Source organism: Prosopis cineraria, unplaced genomic scaffold (genome assembly GCF_029017545.1).
Source record: "Prosopis cineraria cultivar Desert tree isolate PC_DT_omini unplaced genomic scaffold, ASM2901754v1 PC6, whole genome shotgun sequence".
Taxonomy (NCBI): Eukaryota; Viridiplantae; Streptophyta; class Magnoliopsida; order Fabales; family Fabaceae; genus Prosopis; species Prosopis cineraria.
In genome coordinates this window covers 42,638,748-42,664,642 of record NW_026555337.1, presented here as the reverse complement: position 1 = coordinate 42,664,642, position 25,895 = coordinate 42,638,748, and the positions used below count along the sequence as shown (strand labels likewise).

The 25,895-nt window shown below is 35.5% G+C and overlaps 1 protein-coding gene across 1 annotated transcript in view; it reads left to right on the top strand.

The window, feature by feature from the left end:
* Window positions 1-1,270: 1,270 nt before the first annotated feature.
* The window catches only part of LOC129314499 (dual specificity protein kinase YAK1 homolog), a 35,309-nt gene continuing 10,684 nt past the window's right edge, over window positions 1,271-25,895 (top strand). Inside the window, 15 exon segments of the mRNA XM_054957949.1 lie at window positions 1,271-1,958; window positions 7,910-8,109; window positions 9,234-9,387; window positions 9,493-9,602; window positions 9,766-9,835; window positions 9,929-10,011; window positions 13,758-13,836; window positions 13,913-13,953; window positions 14,455-14,522; window positions 14,525-14,576; window positions 18,838-18,988; window positions 19,132-19,246; window positions 19,393-19,475; window positions 19,632-19,706; window positions 21,721-21,795. Of these exon segments, the coding sequence (XP_054813924.1) occupies window positions 1,773-1,958; window positions 7,910-8,109; window positions 9,234-9,387; window positions 9,493-9,602; window positions 9,766-9,835; window positions 9,929-10,011; window positions 13,758-13,836; window positions 13,913-13,953; window positions 14,455-14,522; window positions 14,525-14,576; window positions 18,838-18,988; window positions 19,132-19,246; window positions 19,393-19,475; window positions 19,632-19,706; window positions 21,721-21,795 (1,542 nt within the window). The 5' untranslated portion in view covers window positions 1,271-1,772.

Genomic DNA, 25,895 nt, shown 5'->3' with positions numbered 1-25,895 from the left:
TAATTAATATTAAGATGGTGGTAGGAAAAACATACAATTAATGATTTATTTTATTTTTCAAGATAAAGGTAAAATTGTCTAATTATTTAAAAATATTATTGTCACTCCTTATATTTAGGGACAAAAAATTTTTAAAAAATACCTTATATATAGAGATGAAAGGAGTACATCATAACAATAATTTAATAGTAAACTAAATTAAAATTATATTAAATAAAAGGGTGAAATGTGAATGAAGGAAATAATGTATTGAAACTTCAAACTATTCAAATATATTAAAATAATTTTATAGTATTAGATTGAATTAAGTGGCCTGAAAGCTTGGTCTCTTATTCGGTCTAACTTGAAAATTTAGTTTGGTCTTTTTGATCCTTTGGATTAATTCTTTTAGTAGACCGAACTAGATCATGCTTATTTGGGTTGGATTGGAATCCAACTTTTGTACAGCCCTACTCCATAATGCCAATGAGTACAGGTGGACATCCAACAAAACAATAAAGCAACTAAGGGCTCTGTATGGTTTTCACTCTCACAATTTAAGAAGTCCTTTTCAACACTCTCACAATTTAAGAAGTCCTTTTCAAATATAATTTGAACTCAAATGTTGTTTGGTTATAAATTTTCTTTAAAAATTTCATTTCAAATTTACTTTTTAAACTCCTATTAAATGTGCTTTTCTAAAAGTCAAAAAAAGTAGCCTTTCAAAAGTTCTTTTCAAAATATTTTAAAATTTTACCTATAATATCCTTATTTTTATTATATAGTTAGCAATTTTAAGCTTCAAAATTTAAACGGAAATTTTCTTTTTGTTTTTTTTCAATTTCTTCTATTGTATCTTTTTAGTTTCACATAATACCATTAAAAAAAATTACTTTTTTTAATTTTTTATTTTAATGAACATTAAATATATATATATATATATACATATATTTTCAATATATCAAACTTCTTATTAATTTTTACTTTTTATTATTCAACATATAAAATTTTATGTTATTTAAAATTTTTAGTATATTTTTTAAACATTTTTAATACATTATATTTGTATAATAAAAATTATAAATTATTATAAATTAATGTCTTTGTTGGTAATTATATATTTAAAACATATTTTACTATACATAATACAAACAATTTTTAATTTATTAAATTGTCTTTTAAAAAAATATATTTAAATATAAATTTTATTATAAATTTTTGAATTTTGTCCAACGAAAAAACCAAACACACAATGAATATGTAGAGGTTTTGAGTGTCAACAGACGATTTTGTTTTACAATTCCCACTTGGACAAAGCAAGACGGTGACTGTCTCCGGGAACAACAAACAGCCATTGTTTTACAGTGTTCTCTCTATCTTCTACACGAAAGAATGATCGTAGATGAACACCAACTCTCATACTTGTTCTAGTATCGTCCGCCTGTTTTCCTTCATTTAAGATCTCCAGAAATCATCGGTCTATTTGTGTTTCTGTGCGATTGATTCTCGAGAATCATCATCTTTTGCTGCATGTAAAATTATCTCCTTTTGTTCTGAATGGATCTGAGGCGTGTTGTAATGCTATGATTTGGGAAATTCCATCCATGATGGGATTAAAATCTGTTGGTGGATTATTCGCATAAACCCAATTAAATCAGCACGTGGGTTCAATCGTCGATTTACTGGTTCACCCTATTTCTTTGTTTCTTTACTTGTGTTATGCATAAATGGAAGAGGAATTGTGCAAAGTCCATTTGTGAGTTGGAGCCAAATTTGAGGTCTGCCTCTGGGTCATGGATGGGGTCAGCCCTGATAATGAAGCGGAGCAGTCTCGGTGCAGAGGCGTGGGCGCTGCATCCTCATCTTCAGCATCGACGGGGTTAGGATGGAGGCCCAGCCAGCTTGGGTTTACTCCATATACATGGGCGGGTGAAACTTCGGATAATTCCCAAGCTCTGCGTGTGGTTGTGAGGAAATCCGTGAGTTACTTCATGAATTTGCTGCTAATTTTGATGATTGATATAATTCTTTTATCATTTTTACGTCATAGTTGCTGAGAATATCTGTCTTTGATTTGCCAGTCAAAGTTCGATGTCTAGGGTAATGAAGTATCGGCAATGGATTTTGGGATGCAAGAGCTAGATTTTTTATGCGAAACTATTGTATTGATTTTGTTTAATCTTGAAACTTGATACTGCCTGTGACATATTTTGAGTTGCGGGGATAGTGGAGTTTATCCATTTATAGTGAATGTGTCGTGGGTCCATTGGACTAAACAAAGAGACATAGCGGTTACTATTTTCTTTAAATGGTTACAACAAATGCTGCTTATTCCTTACTCCTTGTCTTCACCTCTCTTCCTCACGGCAACATGCTAATAGAAAAAAAGATCAAATAGGAAGTTGGTGGCTGTTTAAGTTTTTCTTTTGACCTATAGATAAATGAAACAAAAGGATACACCAGTGTTGTTAAAGGTGAAGGGCACACTCAAGGCGAAATGCTTGTAAAATGACTTAGGCGCAAAGCGCTAGAAAGGCACACGCTTGAGTGAAGCAAGGCACTTTCATGTGAAAATGCATAATGTATTGACAACAAATCATATTTTAAATGATAATTGTAAATTTACTTAATCTTCATAGAAATACTCTGAAAAATAGTGTCATATGAAGAGATCATAGATAAAAATAGTAGTCATTTTATACATCATGGATAAATATCCTGGAAAATATCATCCAACCGCCAAAAGGCACTCACCTTTTGCTTGAGAAAGGCGCCTGTGGAGCTTCTGAGCGAACCCATCATCTCTCTTCAAACGACAGGTGATGAGGCTGTTCTGTGCCTCGCCTCAGTGCCAAAGGCACAAAGGGGAGTGCCTTTAGCAACACTGGCATACCCAGCTGAAAACGAAGCAAACAGCCAAAAGAAAAAATGGCACAGTAACAGGGACAATTTACCCTGAAAAACTTCTCACGACACCCCAGCGAACATCCTCATCCACAAAAAGCTTTAGTGATATCCAGGCCAACATTTCAGCAGCAAGATGTGTTGCGAGTTTTCTTCAAGGCAAACAGTCGAGGACAGAGGAACAATTCCAATTGACAAAAGTTTCTTTGTCTCCCAAAACATAATTTAACAACTCTTCATAATCAGTCCCAGAACAAAGCTCCACCTTTAAATAACCTGAAGCCAAAAATTGCTTTCCTTATTGCCAATGCTCACGCCCATAAGGTTGAAGAAGCATTCACCTTATGACAGAAACTATCACAAAGTTCTTGATTATGGTTTCTGAAAATTACTGCATCTTCTGCCTTTGAAGAAGTTGTATCAAAATTAATATTCATCTGATCAGGTGTGGGAAATAAAGAAATATTTCTTTGCTCTCGTAGGGGCTGATCTACATGGGTAAAGATCTAGGATTAAATGTTGATGGACAGAAATTAGAAAAAAGTTAAGGTTCATAGATGCAATTTCTTTTTGCTTATATATGTAGTTGAAATAAATTTAGAATAGACTGAAAACTATGTCTATTTATTCCTTGTGGGTTTTCATGCAATGGGAACTTAGATGTGTGTACATGAATGATTCAAATCATTGAGAAGGAAAGAACTCTGGATCTTTGGTTAGTGGAGAGGAGAAGAATCAGGGGAAAAACCTGCGACAATTAACCATTAATTAAAACTGCCCAGTCAGTGTCAAAATAAACTTGAATTTTCTGTTTGACTCTTTTTTGAAGGAAGTCCCATCTTCAAGATTCACTTCTAAATATCTCAATATCTGATACACAATTTCTAGATGTTCTTTAGTTGGCCTATCCATGCATTGGCTAATGACATTGACAGGAAAGCTTATGTTTGGCTTGGTTTGAACTAAATATATCAACTTACTTACCAGTCTTTGGTCACCACTAGTATCAATTGGAGGACTATTTCCTTTGAGGCCGCTTTACAATTTATGTTCATTAGTTTTTTCATATGGTTTACATTCAAGCATCACCATATTTTCTAATAATTTTGACGAACACTTCCTTTGGGAGGTAGACTACAATATCATTTATAGAGTGTGGAGCCTCCTTCCTAGAAAATATTTGAGATTGAAGAAACCAAATAATTGGTATTTTCTTCTTATTCCATATGTTGTTGAACTATCAAGTAGTAATAGATGGAAATGGGAGCTATAAACTAGCAACTCAATACCAGTAATCATGAAGCAAAGTCAGAACAAAATAAAATCACTATATTAAATCTCTAATTATTGGAACAGAATATAATAACTAGAGATAGTGTGGCCCTCCTTTTGTTCATGTAGACACCCTCTTATAAAACTCCCTATTTGCACGATTCCTCTCTCCCCCCCCTCTCTCAATAAGCGTTGCTTTTGGTTAGTGGGCCCTTTTTGGCTCATATGCACTTGGCCCCATTTCTTTTAAGAGGGATCCTTGGGCTTGCTCCTAGTATAAACCTGATTCATTTGCCCACTTTTTCCGTCAGTTTACCATTATGGTTCAAGTGAATGAATGAAGTAAACCAATTATTTTCAGTTGTAAGATGTTGGAGCGGGGGAATTAAGATAATCTTTAAGGAGCTGTCACATGGTGTTTTAAAATTCAGTTTTTGTCTGCACTTGTTGTAAAAGGTAAGTATCAATAAGAATAGCCTTATCAATATGATTTTGGCACATAGGAAGCAATTATGAGAGAGCTTATGACCTGAAGAAAGTGTCTGTTTTTCCTCTTTGATACTCCATTCTGTTGGGGACTCTCAGCTTGAGAAGTCTAATTTATAATGCGTTGCTCACTTAGGTGTTGACATATGATAGAATTAAAGGGATCCCCTCCATTATCATTCTAAAATTTTTAATGGTTGCGTTAAATTGATTTTTTTTCTTTGGTGTAAAGTTAAATTTATTTTTGACATAGGAGTGAAGTTAGAATAGTTGGGGAATTTCAAACTTCATATGATAAGTCTAGGTAAGCCTATTATGGTCATTATAAGAGGTTATAAATTACATAGTTCTAGTTAGAGTTTTGACTTTTAAGTGTCCCTACATATCACTATAAATAAGAGAAAAAGGGCTGGAGGGATGATGATGGTGCAGGATAAGTGAAGAGATTTACATTTTTTGACACCAAACTTATTTAACTAAAATATTGAGAACTTTTACTTAATGATGTTGGATACATCTTTTCTGGTTAATCTAAACTAAGATGACCTATGGTGTTACACCACTACATGAGTTCTTAGAGAATGGCTACATAGTTTGTTGGCATAAAAAAAGGGAGAAGGAAAAAGAAAAAGGCTACATTGCTTAAAACATCATAACCATAGATGAAATGTAAACTCCCATAATCCTTAGCACTGCTAATTGTCATCTTTTCTCAATTTTGAAAAGCACAAGTGAAATAAGTGAGACAATATATATATTATTAGACAATTTGCTGATAGATTATAATTTACGTGTCAATTTAGTTACCAATGAGACATTTTCAAGAATGAATGATTAAGATAACTTTCCACAGTTATCAACTTTTGATATGATTTCTTAGAGCTTGAAACAAAATACTTGTGAGATAAAATGCATTACTGATCATATAATTTACAGGACTGGAGCCTGCTGAAGGGTATATTTCCAGCTAGGCTTGCACAGTGACCAAGCTTGATTGGGTTGAAGCTAAACCTAAGGCCTGGTCTGAAAGTACTTTTGGCAAGATTTTGTTGTTTGAGGTTTGGTCTAACCTGATGCAAAGCCGGTGGTGGACCATACTGGGCTTAGTCTCCTAGGTTGGTGGACCATTTGGTTAGAAGAGTTAGCCCAGAACTTGGTCTGACCTGGGTGACAAACTTGGGCTGTTCTAGTCTATTTTGTGCTGGGTTTGCATTTTCTGGGCTAAGACTAGATTGGGTTCCCTCATGTCCTTCCTATTTCCAACACTCTTAGCTTGTTACTTGGTTCTTAATCCATTTATGATGAAGGCCTATTTGAATAAACCTATACACTTCCTCTTTCAGGTCACCATTAAGAAATGTTCTTTTAATATCCAATTGAGGTAGAGACCAATCTAAGTTTGCTTCCATTGAGAAAATAATTTTTACAATATTGAGTTTAGCAGCAAATGTAGATGTTTTTGATCGTCAATGTCATGGGTTTGGGTGAACCTTTTGACAATAAACTTGGCTTTATATATGCTTATGCTCTCATGAAGCTGTACTTAATTTTTGAGGACTCACATGCCATTGTAGTCTTTTCACTAGGCAGGTCAACTATCTTCTCATGGGCCTAACGAAGCCCATTATCAAAAAAAATGTAACAAACTTGGCAAAAGGGATATAGGGCCAAAGGGAAGAGAGAGGAAGGCTTGGTTGTGAGTGGAGTGCCCTAGTCACACGAATGCTAGAGACTGGTTATGTGTGTCCCTTTGCTCTACGATTTCATGCATTTGTAGCTTGATAATTCCCCTTGGTTATCTCTTCTATTTTAGACAATGTATAGATGGATATAATCCAGCTTGTGCTTTATAAATAAAACTGAATTTCATGTGCCTGTTGCTTGATTATTCCCCTTGGTTATTTCTTCTATTTTAGACAGTGTATAGATGAATGTAATCCAGCTTCTGCTTTATAAATAAAACTGAATTACTGTTTAGCTCCATCATCTTCCTTGTTTGATTCTTCACTAAGGCATTCAATTCTTCTTGAATAGCATCTCTCCATTTTGGATCTGTAATTGCCTATTGAAAATTTTCTGTTAGCTTTGTATCAAATATACTAGCCACAAGAACTCTTCAGTATTCAGTTTAGAGACAACTTCTCATAAGAAATAAATTTACTTTTGGGATGTAGAGTACATGACTTTGCCCCCTTCCTTAAAGCAATGGTCCAGCTTACATCTTCAGAATTTGGAGTGGGGATAGACTTTTGGTTTAAGACACAATGTTTTGGATTAAAGCTCCCAGAAGCTGATTCCCTTCTATTATTTTTGAACAAAGCAGTTCAATATTTACATTGAAAGGGTAGCAATGTGTTTGCTGCCTTGGAAAAACTCATGGTTTCTTTTAGTGTGTCTTTTCGTTAGATACTCAGAGGTAATTGGAAACTTTGTTTTCTATTTTCTTTTCTTTTCTGTTCCTGTTTTTTTTTTTTTTTCCAAGGAGGATACTTCATCCTCCTCTTCATTAGATCTGTGGGGGGGAGGGGGCAACTATGTTGCATGAATGAGTTTATAGTTTCTTTTCTGTCCTTTGGAGGGCACTCCGTCTTCCTCTTTTGTAAATTTCTATTTTTTAATTTTTTCCCCACAAAATGTGTGTAGGAAATTATCAGGGTTCTTTTCTATTGGTGCTCAATTATTAAATCCACTTGTTTAGTTGCTTAATTGTTTGGAACTCTATCAAAAGAATTATGTCACTTAAAACCTTAGAAATTGATATTTATTCCATTAGTGAAGACCCAGATCAGTTACCAATTTCCAGTTCTTTTAGATTAAGGATTTTGTAAGTTATTCCTGCGAGAATGAGATTTATTGAGCCATTTCACTCGTACTATTGTTTTCCTGAATGCTCTCCCCTATAATTATGCCTGTTGCACAATGCTGCTTCCTCTTTGGGTGAAAATTAACAGCCAAAATTAGAATCATCATATGAATTTTTTCTAGCTAATCTCTTATTCTTTCAGTGTGACATTTAATGTGCCATAGCTTTGCATTTTGGAAATTCTTCACTTGTATTCTCACTTCTTCTCCTAGTACTGTTGCAGAACTGTAAAAAATTGTTGAAACTCAAATTCCATTTTATTTAGTCGAATATTTAAATGCTGCATCATTTTGGTATTGATTTGCAGTTTGCTAGCCTTATTTTTTGTACTTGACTGCGTAACAAAGTTTGAAGCTTAGAGTACTCAGGCAAGATTTGAACTTATGTTCAATTTGCAATTTGCAGCTGCTCGCAAGATTGACCAAGGAAATAATTGAAACATACCAAATATGCAATCCGGAGTTCAAGTATTCTGAAGAGCTAAATCCAAAAAGATATTTGACCAGCCCGTCAGTTGGAGTGCTTAATGATGGCTTTGATAATGTTAACTCAGATCTTATATTGACAGTGAACTTTGTCTTGGTCAATTTTGAGAGAAATAGAAGGTTTGTCATTCACTCAGGCCTTATTCTGACAATGAACAATGGTTATATGGATCTTATATGGCAACTCTGATAAGGACTGAGTGACCAAAATAAAATCCCTTATTTAAATTCCCAAACATAAATTTTATGGTTTCACTTGCTACTGCAAGTGTCAAACTAAATTCCTATCTAAAATTGAGTCCTAAACATCATCAGGCCTATAAATTTGATTTAGGGTCTGCGTTTTGCCTTTGTTTTGCTTTCCTTTTGGCAGAGTTGCCGTGTATGCTTTTCATATCCTAATCTGTCTTCGTTTTTTCTCTTATGCTGTGCACATAATAATTTCAAAGGATAAATACAATTCTGCTAGTGAAAGTTTATGCTGTGTTTGCTATTTTTTACTGTTATGATTCATAATGATATAAAAAATTCATGTAATTCAGTTATCGGATCCCCTCATTCATCTGTATAATGGTTCTTTCTTATTAATCCCATTTATATCCGCATATGAACAATTGAGGAATTACATTAGGTAGTGAGGCACTAACAACCACTAGCAGATTTCTTAAATCTTGGTGTTAAGTAACTACTACATTCCATGTTGCATTCGATACCCCCCTTAAAGTAATTGTTGGTCTCAAGGGTTGAACATCAACCTCTATTTATTGTAATACTGTAACCTTGCAAAGACATTTATACCCTTACTTTCAGGTGCGTTATAGGTAACTATTTTCTCCCCCTGTAAGACTTCACTGAACTCAGAACTTTTTCCAAAAGGATCAATCTATCATGAATTTCCTAAATTCTTTATGTCTCTTAACGATATCAGATTACTGGCATATGCTCTGGAAAAGTTTTCTTCTGGTTATTCTTGGGAACTTTGATTAATAATAAAAAATTGTAGGACTTTACACTTTGATATTTCTTTTGTATTGTTTTTTCAGGAGGGCATATTATTTAACACATTGTATTGCTTTCTCATTTTTTTTTAATCCTAGACATTGCTTCTTTTTCTCTATAAATTCCTTCAAATATCAAAAGGAACATTTAAGGGTTTTGAATTAATAGCAAATGTTTTCCCTTGCCTTCACCTGACAGATAGACGCTGGGATGCGTTTGAAAATTTTCTTTCCATTATTTTGCAGATATCTTGTCAAAGATGTCCTTGGCCATGGGACATTTGGACAAGTGGCTAAGTGTTGGGTTTCAGATACCAGCAGCTATGTTGCTGTGAAGATCATCAAAAATCAACCTGCATACTATCAACAGGCATTGGTTGAAGTATCTATTTTGAATACGGTAGTCTTTGGTTCTTGTTCCTATGAAACTGAACTAATCATGCTATTGTTAGTACAACTTAGAGGAGTTAGTCTGGTAAGTTAATGTGCTCTTTTCTTCATGCAGTTAAACAAGAAGTATGATCCTGAGGATAAGCATCACATTGTTCGTATATATGATTACTTTTTATATCAACGGCATTTGTGTATATGCTTCGAACTTTTGGACACAAACTTGTAAGTTATCGATTTTATGGTTTCTTTTGTTCTTCCATTTGTTGGTGATGCAATGAAATTTGCTCATCTTACCTGAACTATTAAGATTGCTAGATTGTTGTGTTAGATTTGCTTATTTGCATTCTTTTGCATATGTCAGTGTTGATATTCTGTTCCCACACAGGTATGAGCTTATCAAGTTGAACAATTTTAGGGGGTTATCTTTGAGTATTGTTCAGTTGTTCTCTAAGCAGGTATGCTAGTCTTTTCTATAAATTTTCTGCACGGTCCTTAATTTGTTTTGATATTCTACTAGGATTATTTTCTTAATTTTATGTTGCTTTTAGATATTACATGGATTAGCTCTATTAAAAGATGCTGGCATCATTCACTGTGATCTGAAGCCAGAAAACATTCTTCTATGTACAAGGTTGGTTTCTTACTATATAGTCCTATAGACAACTACATTGTGGAATTTGAGAGAAAGGACTATTTCTCATTGATAATAATTCTAAGGTACATTGACTTTGTAGACAGGAGGGGAAATAAATACTAATAAAGTCCTATAAAGTCTAATAAATATTAATAAGGGGAAATTGCATACAGGCATCGCTGAAAAAAGTTATTTGCAGATAAGGACCAATAACAAGTCACTATTTGGGAAAAAATAAGCCCCTATTTCCATCATTTTAGCAACAAACGGTTCCGTGTTGGTCCTTATTTGTGAATAACTTTTTTTTTTAAATATCCTTGTATGTGATTTTCCCTACTAAAATAAAGGCTATACAATATTTACAATAAATATCAGATGTTCCCTCACTCCCACTCAAATTGGATCATAAATGCTAATCATGTCCAGGTTACCCTTTAGTCAAAATATCAGCTTCTTGCAACTTTGTAGAAAAATATGTCAAACATGGAATTCCTTCCACTTTTTCGTTGATGAAGTGTCATTCTATCTCTACGTGTTTGGACTTTTCATGTTGTATCAGATTTAAGGCCATGCTTATGGTGGCCTTATTATCATAATGGAGTTTCAATGGTGAGCTTGCTCTAACCTATATTTTATTCAAGACTCGTTTGATCCACAACTCCTCTATTATTCCTTGAGCTAAAGATCTCAATTCAGATTCAACATTGCTTCTTGAAAGAACTCTTTGCTTCTAGCTTCTCCGTGTAATTAAATTTCCTCACACAAATGAACAATAGCCAGAGGTTGACCTTTAATCTTTATAGGTTCCACCGTAATTTGCATTGGTGTAAACTTTTATGGATCTTTGCTCACGTTCCTGAAGAACAAACCTCTACGAAGAGTACCTTTTAGATATTTCAAAATCCCTTAGATTGCCTCCCTTAGATATCTCAAAATCCTTTTAGATCTCTCTATGGATCTTCATTGGGCAGCTTATATATTGACTGGCTACACGGATAGCGAATGTTATATTTGGCCTTATATGAGAAAGATATATAAGCTTTCCAGCAAGCTTCTGATATCTTCCTTGTCAGTTGCTTCTACCTTTCCAACAAGCTCTTTGCATCTCCGCCTATTTGCTTGTGTTCCTAGTTTGTGGCATAAGAGAAGATGTTGGTGATGATAAAGTAGATGAAGGTAATGTTTCTGGTAGTGGTGGTAGTAATGGCTTAGTTGGTGTAATCCATGGCTTAAGAAACACTTGTTCTCTATTAGGTTCTTGTTTTCAAGTCTGAGATTCATCTATACTCTCCCCCTGAATTGAAGGATTGGGATAAAGAGGAGTAACTTCATGAAAGGTGACATTAGGGTTGACAAATGTGTGTTTTGAAACAGGTCAAAGCATCTATATCCTTTTTGAGTAGCAAAATAGTCAAGAAATATGCATTTGATAGCTTGAAGTTCAAGTTTATTGCTTTGGTGGTTATGGACAAGGGTGGTGTGCCCAAACACCTGAAGCGCAAGATTGGTTTTAATATGAGATGTGGAAAAAACACTTTGCAATTTCTGGAGAGGGGTTTCAAAAGATAAGATTCGACTGGGCATGTGGTTGATTAGGTAGGTTGTGGTCAAAATAGCATCCCCCCAATAAAACTTGGGCATATTGCAATTAAACATGAGTGTTTTAGCATCATCAAGTATATGCTGATGTTTTCTTTTTGCAACCCCATTTTGTTGGGGTGTGTAGGAACATGAATTGGCATGGACAATACTATGCATTTGGAGGAAGGTACTCAAAATATTGGTTAAAATATTCAGCTCCATTGTTGATGTGTAAGACTTGGATGGTGGTATTGAGTTGGGTTTTAAAAACGGTGAAGAAATTCATGAATGTAGATGCAACCTCATTGTTTTTTAAAAAATAAAGCCAACAAACATAAGCGTGATCATCAATGAAGGAAATGGACCATACTATTTTAGTACAATTGAGAGTAAGAGATGGCCCTCACAAGTCACTATGAATGGCTATGAACGGTTTGGTAGGTAAGTATTTGGCTTTAGGAAATGAAGTTCTATGGTGTTTGGCAAGTTTACATACTTCATAGTGGATTTCATTAACATTTAGGTTTGACATGAGGTTGGGAACAATCGTTGAAGGTAATGAAAATTAGAATAATCCATCCTCTTATTCCACAATATAAAATCATTAACTTTAGAGGTAGATGTAGAATTACTGACAACTGGTGAGTTACTCGCTTGAGTGGTGACTTTAAGATCGTAAAGGTCCTTATACTTCTAAGCACTTTCGATTATCCCTTTAGATGATAGCTCCTGAAACACTCAATGTGATGGGAGGAATTTAGCATGACAATTTGATTGCTTAGTCAATTGACTTATGGAAAGTAAATTACAATTGAGTTTGGGCACATGGAGTTTGGGCACGTAAAGATAAAATTCGAAATGAGCACATACGTGAAAAGTGAGGGTGGCACCTATTGAGGAAAAAATGGTAGAAAATCGGTTGAGATGGTTTGGGCATGTACAAAGAAGACCAAGGGAGGCACCAGTGGAAGAGTGGAACATATAACTTTGAGTCCGATTAAGAGAGGTAGAGGAAGGCCTAAGAGAACACTCTTGGAAGTTGTTGAACGTGATCTCTTAATTAAAATATTTCTAAAAGCTTAATAAATGATAGAGCACAATGGCGTCTTGCAATCCATGTAGCCGACCCCACCTAGTGGGATAAAGGCTTGTTGTTGTTGTTGTTGTTGTTTTGGGCACATGGAGTACAAATTCCAACACTACAATTTGAGATTCAAATACTTCCTTTTCTCGCTACTAGTGTTGAGGAGCCGTCTATAATCTTTACTTCAACATTCTTAACACACGGGGTGTAAGTGATAAGCAACTTTTTGGCAGTTAGTCATATGGTTGGGGGCTCAAAAGTCCACAATCCAAATTATTTTATTTCGTGATGTTGTTAAAGCTTGAAGGAAAGCCCCCCCTTGCCACCATTGCTATATGTGTAGAACTGGACATGGTAGATCTGATACTGGAGAGAACCCATAAGAGCACTCCTATCACTTCAAATGGGAATGCACTCTCATGACATGAATGGTACAAAAGCTATTACCTCAAAAATATAAAACCATAGCACAAAACAGAGTGTGCATGATTGAGAAGATGCGAAAGGAGCGTGCCCAAATGTCAGAGTGGATGGTATTTGAATGGAAATGTTGCATCATTGTCAAAAAACCTAGATGCCATTGGACTTGTGCGAACATGTGTCTACATACATTGTGCAAATGTCATTGGCACAGATTGTTGTGGTGGCTCTTGTATCTCACACATGTTGCTATTGGTTGTCATTTTTGGTGGCTGGCCCATCGGCACCTCTTGATCACCTTGAGGCTTGTGGTAAGAGTCCAAACATGCTCCACCAAGGTCCACATGAAAACCCTCAAGTGCTGTATGGAGGCCCTCTGCGATCCATCCCTGAAAATAAACCTTAATTTTTATTTCGAGCCTAATGCTCTGATACCTTGTGGAATTTGAGAGAAGAGAATATTTCTCATTGATAATAATTTTGAGGTACATTGACTATATATACATGAGGGGAAGTAAATACTAATAAAGTCTAATAAAACCTAATAAATACTAATAAGGCTTTACAATATTTACAATAAATATCAGATATTCCCACATATATGCTGCAACCTTTTTGTGTTGAATTTTAATAATTTGAATCCATGTTTGGGTCACAGTGTGAAGCCAGCAGAAGTCAAGATTATTGACTTTGGATCGGCATGCATGGAAGACCGTACTGTCTACTCCTATATTCAGGTTTACTTTTTCTGTCAGTGTTGGTTTGTATGACCTTTTTTAATTGTACTGATTAAATTCTTCCTTTCTACTGCAGAGTCGATATTATAGGTCTCCTGAGGTTCTTCTTGGATATCAGTATCCTGTCAAATGAAATTGCTGATTTATACTATGATTTTAGAACTGCTCTCTCTCTCTCTCTCTCTCTCTCTAGGAGGAGGTGGTCCTTATTTTGCTTCATGTGGTGTTTTTTTTTTTTGCTGTTTTCCTTTTCTTCAACTATTTTATTGAACTTTAAGCTCTGGGTTTTTCTAAGGGATCACAACTTCTTTTAGCCAATTCTAAGGTTTATGATTTAGCCCTTGGCTGTGCACTATAGATTTATCTTGTTAATAGCCTAAAACAAGTTGAGATTTGAAAAGTCAGTAATTTTGTCGGAAGATCATTTAAGTGAAGTAGTGGGAATTAGAGTAATTTCGTGTTCCAAAGATTATTTGGATGATACTTTTTCCCCTTGAATCAATTTTAATGCTCATGCCCTTTTTTATATCATGGGATAGAGAACTTGTTGCAACTTTAGTTTTTGTTTTCATTCATATGTTTTTCATTGACTTTTACTTGGTCCTTAACCATTATAAGATACACAACAGCTATTGATATGTGGTCCTTTGGGTGCATAGTGGCTGAATTGTTTCTTGGATTACCATTATTCCTGGTGCTTCTGAATTTGATCTTTTGAGGAGGATGATTGAAATTCTCGGGTATGCATTTTTCCCTCAAGTATTGTATTTCTAGTATGTGGCAGTCCAATTTAAAGGTCTCTTAAATGCATTTGATTAGTTACAGACTGTTATTTGGTTGCTTGAAGTAAAATGAGGTGGTCTTAGTTGAAAAATGGTGATTGCTGTTAGTCATCTTGCACGTTGAGAAAATAAAAGGAAAAAAATAATTGGATATAAACAGAATGGGTGAATTGAATTTCTAAAAGCTTGACAGCAACTGCAATTGATTTTTAATTTTTAGTTAATTTTCCTCATATAATGTGATGGGTACCTAACCTTGCCCCAAATTTGGGTTGGGGTAGGGTTACTTATCCTACTCAGGTAGCCATCAATTGATATTTGGTACCAGAACTAGGTTGTTGGTGGTTCTAGAGAGGGCTACACGTGGATGGTTCTGGTTGGTAGGAGGCCAAGTTAAGTGCCATGGAATGCAGCCGTTAAGACATTAGCTTTAAATTAGGGCAATTGGTGTAGACTTGATATTATGGGATATTGAGTTCCACATTGAGTAGTATGAGATGTTCAATTGGATATTTAAGTGGGTTGGTTTTCTCACCTTAACAATTAGCTTTTGGGGTAGGGTTCCTTATCTCATTTAGGTACCCATCATAACGTTTATAACTTTTGGTCATCATTTTTTCCATTGGTTTCTTAGAAAAATTTGTGCCAAGAAAAAGTTAAAAGTTAATCATTTTGCATGAACAAAAAGTAGCTATTGAGACGTGAAATTTAAGAATTGCCAAAATAAGAATTCGAAAGCTTGATATAATGTTTATAATTTAACACTCAATAATAGTATGTAAATTTGAGTTGTGTAATTTTGAAAATTCGTACATTGAAGGGAACTCTGTTAATCTATCCTTACAGTTGTAAAGTGGAATGATATTGGATGATATAAACCTAGGAATTACTAGAGGGGAAGAATTCAATGTTGGCAAAAGCAAATAATGACAAGAAAGAATGTTGGACATGCCCTCACACATCAATGACAGCAATACTATGCAGAGAACTTTCGGTGGCATCATGTGGAGGAGTTTGGTGAGGGGACTTTAGGTTCCATTGTTTGGCATCCCTTGAGTGCGATGGTCCAATGCACGGCGAGGGTAGAGTTTTAGTGAGTGGTGTTCTTGGCAGCAGTGGCAACAATAGGAGGATTTTAGGGTTTAGGGGAGGGATGAGTTGGAGTGAGATGCAATCCTAACTTGGGACCTCTGGAGAGATGTCATCAAGGCTCTGAAATCCTAAGAAATTTAATAAATAGCTTTTGTAATTGATTGAAGAATATTTCAAGAGGTTTAATTTTAGATACTAAAATTAATGCAAAGCTCAGTAAATGCTACTACTACCCACCAACTGCCAATTAAAACTTTCACATATGTTCAAATAAATTAAAAGAGAGGTAATATTCTGAATAATATAGGGGTCGGTTATTGGGTGTTATGAGAAAAGCCAAAAATACCTTTGTCTTCACATTGGGTCAAGAACAAGGTTAGAAGGGTCAAAAGCATGTAATTTATATAGAGCCTTTGAACTGCCCCAATAGCAACCAAAGCTATATGCGTTATGTGGATAGAAAGTAAATAGCTAATAGAACCCAAGATATGTAGATAGGTAGAGAGAAATAATGAAAGTAAATCTTTATTAAAATATGAAATTAGAATCTAATTTCACATAGCATTGATAGAAAAAAGAAGAGTAACTCTATTAAGATAATATAGAACAAGAATCTCGTTCTACACTTCTCTTAATAGCCATGCTTAGGAGAATCTCTAGAGAGTAACTTTATTCATGATATGCTAGCTTTTGAATTGCTATGCATATTTATAAGGCTAAATACAATCTAAAATACTAAATAAAATCTAGTTAATTAAATAATAAAATAACAACTGAAGAAAATCTCCAAAAATCTATATCTGGATAAAATACTAAGTAAAATCTAAATAACTAAATATTTAAATAAAATCTAAATAACTAGATATTTGGATAAATATCTAAATATCTAAATAAAATCTCTTCTAAAATCTCTCAAAATAATATGAAATTCCAAATAACAATAATTAAATAAAACTTAATTCAACGGACACTTATCATTACCCCTCCCTTGAAAATGTAACTTGTCCTCAAGTTGGAAAGAGGGAAATTGAGCTTGTAGGAGGCTCTCTTTTCTCTACTATGCCTTCAATGATGGTGGAACAATCTGCTTGACTTCCTCTATAATTTCTAATAGTGAAAAGGATCCCTTGCAACAGTGTCTAGGTCTGAATGTCTCACCACATTGGAAACAAAGGCCTTTCTCTCTCCTCCTTTGATGCTTGGCATCTATAGGTGTGGGTTTAGTCAACGTTGAATTCAACAGGCTAGGAGCCAAAGAAAGCGTCATTGAACTTGGTGGTCCGTGGGGTATTTAGAGAGGTCATGTTTGAGGAGAATGCTGTTGCAGAGGGATTTTGGTCATGAGCTTGATAAGTTGCAGCAATAATGGGTTGATTTTGGTCGTAGGAAGAGTTGGGCTTGGGCGCACGCACATTTGACATACTCTCAAACTCTAGGGCTAGACTCATTGCGAGATATACAGATCTTGGCTTGTGTATGTGGACATCTACTTACAACTCTTCCTGTAGGTCATTAAGGAAAATGCCAAGCAAGCAATGCTTTGGCCAATTCTTGACCCATGCTAATCTCTTGGCAAATTCCACCCAATACTCCTGCATTGACCCTATTTGTTTGATGTTACACAAGAATTTATCGGGGTTCTGGTATTTTTGGGGCCCAAAATTCTCTTGTAATGCAGTCATGAGTTCTTCCTAGCATACAAGAGTCTGTTCGTTGTTGACCCAGGCAAATAAATTGAGTGTGTCACCTTCCAGGGCCATTGATGCAATGTCCGCCTTGTGCTCTTTCGGTGTGTCATGATATCTAAAATATTCCTATGCTTTTAATATCCACCCTCGGGGCTCATGTCCGTTGAATTTAGGAAATTCAATTTTGGTGTGATTAAATCTGTGTTGTCTATGATTTTCTTGCTCATCTTCACATTCTTCTTCTTCATGATAGCGCTTGCAATGGTTCTCCCTTGTCTTCTTGCCTTTATTGAGTGCAGAAGCTTCAAGCACCTCTACCTTTTCTTTTAACAGATCAAGAGTTTCGAACCTTTGAAGTGATGGTGGCTAGATGATACGATGTGAGTGAGTGTTGATTTTTTGGATGGTTGTTGGATGAGTTGTTAGGAGGGTTGGTTTCTTGACTGGTACATGTGGTAACTTGGTTCTAATACCAAATAATAGGATCCAAAATACATAGAGAGAAATGGGGAAGATTAAAGTGTGAAATCAGAATCTAACTTCATATATTAATAAAAGAACATAAAACTGATAGAAGAAAATAACAAGAATAATTTTATTAAGATAATATAGAATAAGAATCTTGCTCTACATTTCTCTCAATGGCCACGTTTAGGGGAATCTCTAAAGGGTTCAAAAGTCTATTTTATTCATGATATGCTATCTTCTGAATTGCTAAATACAATCCAAAATACTAAATAAAATCTAGATAACTAGATAATTAAATAAGAACTGAATAAAATCTCCTATAATCTATATTTGGATAAGATATTGAATAAAATTTAAAGAACTAAATATTTAAATAAAATCTAAATAACTAGATATATGGATAAAAATCTAAATATCTAAATAAAATCTCTCAAAAAAAAAATTCAATATTCAAAATAACAATAATTAAATAAAACTTAATTCAACTGACTCTTATCAATAGATGTGATGTTGGGCAGTTTAATTAGATAATAATTGCTCTTATTTCTCTCCATTACTTTTAGTCAAGCTGAAACCCTCGCAAGATTGTATAGGATTCTCAAGTTTCACTGCCAACGATTACTGAGTCAACCAAATCCTTTAGTTTAAGTTTATTTCATAACAGGGAAAACAGAAGAGGGTAATTACTTTGTAAAAGCTACTTTAACTCATTCATCCATTGCATATGTCATTAAGATAGTTCTTCCTGCAATGGGTTGGTAGTGGGAAGTAGAATGGCCCATCTTTGATACCTTTCACTTCTTATAACTTTCTTGTCCTTCTTTTCAAATGGAAATGCAGGGTAGTTGTTAGAGTTTCAATATGAAAGTGACTTTTTTTTTTTTTTTTAATTTCTGTGTTCTTTGAAAGTTATTGGTTTTCCTTCCTTCGCTGTATCAAATGATACCATTTTTGTTGTGAAACTATTTCAGGGGACAACCGCCTGATTATGTACTGAGGGAGGCCAAAAACACTGGTAAATTTTTCAAGTGTATTGGGAATCTCCAGAATGGAGAGAACAGCGAGATTCCATCACATGGAAGAAGTTCTTATCAAGCATTGACTGAGGAAGAATATGAAGCTGTAAGTTATATATGTTATGTTTTTTCCCGTAGTGGATATTATGGTGCCTCTCCTACTAGTATGGTGTTAAAATACTTGCGAGCTTTTGGAATCCTTTTACATTGTTACATTTTTAATTTTTCATATTTTTGGTTTCTGTTCAGAGAGAATTGAAGAAGCCATCAATTGGGAAAGAGTATTTCAATCATATGAATCTTGAAGAAATTGTTACCCACTATCCCTATAGGAAAAACTTGCCGGAGGAAGATATTCTTAGAGGTTAGGTTTTATATTTCTTCATTAAAGCTAGGAACAGCTGAAGATTCTGTTGAACATGATATTCCTGTAATATTGTATGGATCTTTGTGTTTCTGTTGCTAGATTGAGGCCACTAATGAATATTGCATTTACTAAACTCATTACAGAGAGTCAAATACGATTGGCATTAATTGATTTTTTGAGAGGGCTAGTTGAATTTGATCCTGCAAAACGCTGGTCACCCTTCCAGGTAATTTGCTTTGTACTGTTTTTAGTGTTATAAACTAAATTTCTGCTTGTGTTTGTGTAAATTTTATGCCCTCGTTAGTTGTATTGTTTAATTTTTGTGCCTGTACTTTTATCTCTGCTAAAATGTTTTTCATTGGGGGAAAAAAACTTCCTGTAGGCTTCAAGGCACCCTTTTGTGACAGGGGAACCTTTTACCCATCCTTATGAGCCTCCTCCAGAAACCCCTCGTGTGGTAAGAAAAATCTGTAGTTTTTAAATACTTGTATTCATGCATTTGGCTTGTACATATTTTTGGTTGGTTATATTAAAATGGAGTGAACTCTGGATCTTTCCTCACATCCTAGGTCCACCCTACCATTGTCACCTGAGTTGATTTCATGTGTTCCATACTTTTAATTCAAAACTGTAAATGATCTCGTAAGTTGTTTTTATGAATCAATCACTGCTTGTGCAAAATCATTTGGGTAATCCAGTTTTGAGTGTTTGATGAATGATTTGGATGACAATTATTAGTAGGGTTTGAAACAATTATGCACATTAACCAGGAACACATTAGAGGCAGGGGATGAAACTGTGATTCTGATTGCCAAGGGCGAGTTTGTAACTAAAAAGATTTGTGATAGGATCCAAAATAGATAGAGGAAAAGAATGAAGGGAAGTCTTTAATGAAATATAAATCAAAATATAACTTCATAAATTGATAAAGATGAAGGAAAATCTCTATTTGAATATGAACAAAGATCTTAAACTTGTACAATAATAAAGCCTAAGGAGAATCTCCCAAAATTACAATGAATCTCGAAATCTACCTGCTATTAGCTACTGTTGTGTTTTGATAGAGTATCGATTATTATTAGGAATAAATATTATTTTTAAGTTATTTTAGATATTTTCTATTGAATAATATTATTTAGATTAATTTTCTGTTTGCTGAGTAGCCCTCAAGTTTATGAGCAGTGGATATACTTGCTGATTAAGCGAGTAATTTTATTTTTTGTATTTATTATTTAGGTAGTTATTCCCCATTATCTGAGTTATGGATTAATGGGAGTATTTTTAGAAGTCATAGTTATTTTTCTCCATAAATATTTAGCTTCATAGCTTGTAGAAAGGATCTAGAATTAAAATCATTACTTATTTACATTATTGGAGATTCTCCTGGGCTTTTAGTTGTATGAGTTTAAGAACATTGCTCATCTTCTACCTAAAAATTTTACTTGATCTTTGTTAATTCATAAAGTTAGATTTTGATTTCATAATTTAATAAAAGATTTTTCTTCCTTGTTTCCCTCTACCCATCTTGGATCCTATAATTTTTATAATATAAAAATAGGTATTCAATAATAAATAAAATAGAAAATAACTGACTAAATCATTACCAACATTTACTTGATAATAAACAAATCCTAATTGAGATATTTATATATAATATCTCATTCTTATTCATGATAGAAAATAAATTAACTTGTAAAAATATGATAACAAACTGATCCACCGCTTCACCTGCTATCCCATATGTGGTACTCTACCAATTTGTAACAAGTTAAAAAGATATTAACTGGAGGACCTTCAAGATTAAATAAATATTGCATGGATAAAAATGGAATGGTATTGGATTGATGCAAGGGGGTGTTTAAGGTTCCTTTGATTGTGGCAGGTGCAAACTTGAAACTATATCTTGTTAGGATTCTTTCATATCTATTTTCTTAATCGTGCTTGGATCTCTATCCACATGATATCAATTGGGTATAAAGAGAACAACCCTGGATCTTTCTTTCTTTCCTTCCCTGTTTTTTTTTTTTAAAAGCCAACTGGATCTTGGAGTTAATGTTCACTTCCAGTATGATAACTATTACTTTATGTTGCAAAGTGACAAAAGTATGAGGATTTGATAATCACGAGGATTAACTCAGGTAAATGTTATTGGTTAAACCCACTGGGAAAAAAAGAAAAAGGAAGCCAGATGACTTGGAGAGACCTGATGTCCTACCTGAAAAATTTGCTTATTATTATTTTTTTTCAATTTTAATGTGCTTTTAGTCCGCCCTTCTATTTTATAGTAAATTTATAAACTGCAACTACTGCCGTCTCTTGTGATTCTCTGGGCATAACTGTATTCCAATTATTTATTCTGTCTAATTTATTTGGCTGTTGCTTTTCTCTCATTGCAGTGAGTTACTTAATAGATACATGGATTTCAATCTCTTTATGGTCTAATATGTATCTAATTTCTTTATGAACCTTAGGCGGTTGTTCAAGCTGTCAAAGTGGATCATCACCCTGGTGGAGGGCACTGGTTTGCTGCTGGTTTATCACCTAATGTGAGCCTGCTACTCTCTTAAACATGAAATGCCTTTCTATTGACTTTTTTGCTTTGTTTTTTTCTTTTGTTTTTTTTTTTGGGGGGGGGGGTGGAATGCATGCATGATGTTTTATTTTTGGTAGTTTTGTGGGAGTAGAGTAATTTTGTTATATATTTTGGTCTACTCCTCGTGTGCGCGTTAATACTGATGAAATATGTCTATTACAACTGTTATACTACTATATCACTTATTGCGATGCTACAAGTAACTAGCTGACACCAGACATTTAGTCTAGTAGCTATTCTAATGCGCGCATATGCATTTTGTTACATTTAGGCAGATCCCCTTTGCTTGAAGCATCGATGTTAACAAACTTAGTTTGTTACTAATGTAGTTGATTTTATTACAATGGGGAGCTTTAGTGAGGTTGTTTGCCAGTTTCTTCCCAATTATTACGTGTGCAGTGGAAAGATACTCCTGTAGTGTTTTCTCATGAATAAAATGGCAGTTGGCACCAATGTGATTTTCTATTTGACAGAATTAATAATATTAGACTTGATAATCTCTTAATTAATAATATTCCTAAAAGCTTGATAAATGATAGAGCACAATGGCGTCTTGCAATCCATGTAGCCGATCCCACCTAGTGGGATAAAGGCTTGTTGTTGTTGTAGAATTTAATATTAAACAGAGTGTGAATATTTGTTGGATTGTCATGTTGATGGAGTCCCGCATTGGGTAGCCACAAGTAATTATTGTGGTACTTGAATGGTAAGATTCTTTCCCTTTACTAGCTGATTTTTAAGGGTGGTTTCTCTGAGCATAATTAGATCCGATCAATTAGGTGTCATTGACCCAATGGTCAGTGACATTGTAGTGCAGGCATTGAGAATGTTGACTCTTTAGAGGTAGTGTGTTATAGATTGGAAAGAGAGAAAGGGGGGAAAAAAGAAAGAAGCAGGGGGATTAAGAGCAAATCTGAATATGCAATTCTGTGAGAATAATTACAGGAAAATTAGAGGGATACGTCCCATGAAAATAGAGATTTGATAGGATTGGGTCATTAGGAGTAATATTTGATTTTAATTCCTTTTGTTTTTTTATTTCCTTTTATAGAAGATTATGGTACGTGTATATAATCTGACCATATTACTGAATAAGATTCATTCGGTTCCTTCCTCTGGCTTGTCTTCGACCACATGGTATCAGAGCACGCAGACGCTGAACACCATCACTCAGACGAAGATGACAGAGCCGACTGAGAGTCAGACTCGCGCACTCGACCCTCTGCGTTCATGGGTTCCGGCACTGAGGCTGACTCGAAAATCACTCCAAATGGTGGAACTCCTCTCGGGTTGAGTTCTGCCGAGGGGGCGTCCCTTGTCTTGGTTTCCGAAAAGTTCAATGGAACCAATTATCGTGAGTGGGCCCAGAGTGTTCGACTGGCTGTTGGAGGCCGCGGGAAGCTGGGTCTTATCTCAAGTACATCCAAACCACCAAACGCGTCAGACTCGGCTGCCTTGGTGAAGAGGGAGACCGACAATTCCCTGGTGGCTTCTTGGTTGGTTAACTCTATGACCCCTCCAATCAGACGGTCCTTTATGTTTCTCCCGACAGCACGGGATATCTGGGACGCAGTCAAGGAGTCTTACTCGGGTGGGGAAGATGGTGCTCGAATCTATGATCTCAAAACTCGAAGTTGGCAGATCAAACAAGGTGAGCGTGATCTTACGGAATTCTGGTTGGAGTTAGTTTCAGTGTGGCAAGAGATTGATCTCAACATAGAAATCGAGTGGTCTTGTCCGAGTGATGCAGCACGGTATAAGAGGCTTATTAAAGATGAGCGAGTATTCCAATTTTTGGCTGGTCTTCATCAATCATTAGATGATGTTCGTAGTCGCATACTGGCTCGCTCTCCTCTACCATCTACTCGGGATGCATTTGCTGAGGTTTGTCGTGAGGCTTCTCGACGCAAGGTGATGTTACCTGGAATTTCATCAACCTTTCCTTCATCTGAGGTGTCTGCTTTAGTGAGCCGACAATCGGATCAAGGCCAAAAGGAATTAAGAGGAAAGGCTGTTTGTGAGCATTGCAAAAAGACAGGCCATTCAAAAGATAAATGTTGGGACCTCCATGGAAAACCACCTGATTGGAAACCACGTAAAGGTAAATCTCTTGGCTATCAAACTACTTCTGATTCTACTTCAGACAAATCTGGTTCTGCTCCAGACAAATCGGGTACCTTGCCTATCATTGACAAGGATCAGTTAAATAAGCTTCTAGAGATGCTCCATAGTTTACAATCCAACCAGTCGCCTCCATCTCATAATGCTTCCGTTGCTAAGCAAGGTAATTCGCATTTTGCATTTAATGTATGTTCCACTAAATCAAAGTGGATTGTTGACTCCGGAGCCTCAGATCACATGACTGCAGACTCTACCTTGTTTACCTCATACTTTCCTTGTAGTGGCCATGAGAAGATTGACACAGCAAATGGTACATCCTCTCCCATTGCAGGAAAGGGTAGTATCATTGTTTCTAAATTTCTGCACCTTGACTCTGTCCTTCATGTTCCCTATCTTGCGTGCAATTTACTATCCATTAGCAAGTTAACTAAACAAGTCAAATGTAGTGCTCACTTCTTCTCTACTCACTGTATTTTCCAGGATCTCTCATCGGGGAGGATGATTGGCAGTGCTAAGGAGTGTGATGGGCTCTCCTACCTTGATGAATCAACCGTGAGTAATCTATGGTCGCGAATCTACTGCAACCTTGTGACTACTTCTGAACAAGCTGATCTTTTGTTATGGCATAAAAGAATGGGTCATCCCAATGTCCAATATTTGAGTCATTTGTTTCCCAATTTTTCATCTAATAAAATTTCTAATTTTCATTGCGATATTTGTGAATTAGCCAAACATCATCGCTCTTCTTTTCCGCAGTCTAAATATAAGCCTTCTAAGCCTTTCTCTCTTATCCATAGTGATGTTTGGGGTCCATCTCGTGTCTCTAATCGAACTAGAGCCAAATGGTTCGCTACCTTTATTGATGACCATACCCGTGTGTGTTGGGTATATTTAATGAAAGATAAATCTGAGGTAGCTTCTATTTTTATCGAATTCTATATCATGGTTCTTAATCAGTTTAACACGTCCATCAAAATTCTCCAAACAGATAATGGCACTGAATATGTCAACAAGTCTCTAAGTGACTTCCTTAAGGCTTGGGGCATTATCTATAAGACCTCCTGTACAAAACACCCCAACAAAATGGGGTAGCCGAACGCAAAAATAGACACCTGTTGGATGTTGCCCGTGCCCTTATGTTTACCACAAATGTGCCAACATATTTCTGGGGAGATGCCATTCTTACCGCCACCTATCTCATTAACCACATGCCCACAAAAACTCTATCCTACACCACACCCCTCGAGTGTCTCCGGTAGACCCACTCTCTCACCCATCTTGAAACCGTTCTTCCATTAAAGTTATTTGGGTGTTCTGCGTTTGTGCATCTCCATTCCTCTTCCAAGCTTGACCCACAAGCTGTCAAGTGTGTGTTTCTTGGTTACTCCTCACACCAAAAGGGATATAAATGCTTTGATCCATCCTCTAAACGCCTACTTATCAGTCATGATGTTACTTTTTCTGAATTTGAACCTTTCTATTCATCACCTTCAATTCAGGGGGAGAGTTGGAGTGAATTTCAGGAATATTCTCCCATTGAACCTATTGATTCTCTTGACTCTCTTGATCATCCCACTTTGCTTGAGCCTGTCTCTTTTATTCCAGAATCAAAAGAAAATGCAAGTTCAGGGGGAGATAAGAACACAGGTGTTGAAGGTAAAGAGATCAAAGTTTACACGCGGAAGAAGAAGCATGGTACAAAAGCTCTCATACCTGAAGCAGTACCGGAATCAGAACTGATGACAGATCCTATGGGAGATAGTCCTAAAGAAGATGAGAATGATAATCCTGATGAGGAAGAAGGTTCAGAAAGTTCAGAAGATGACTTGGAGGTGCCTATTGCTCTCAGGAAGAAGCCAAGATCATGTACACAACATCCTATTCAGACGTTCCTATCTTATAAAGCCTTATCCCCAGGATATCGGGTTTTTA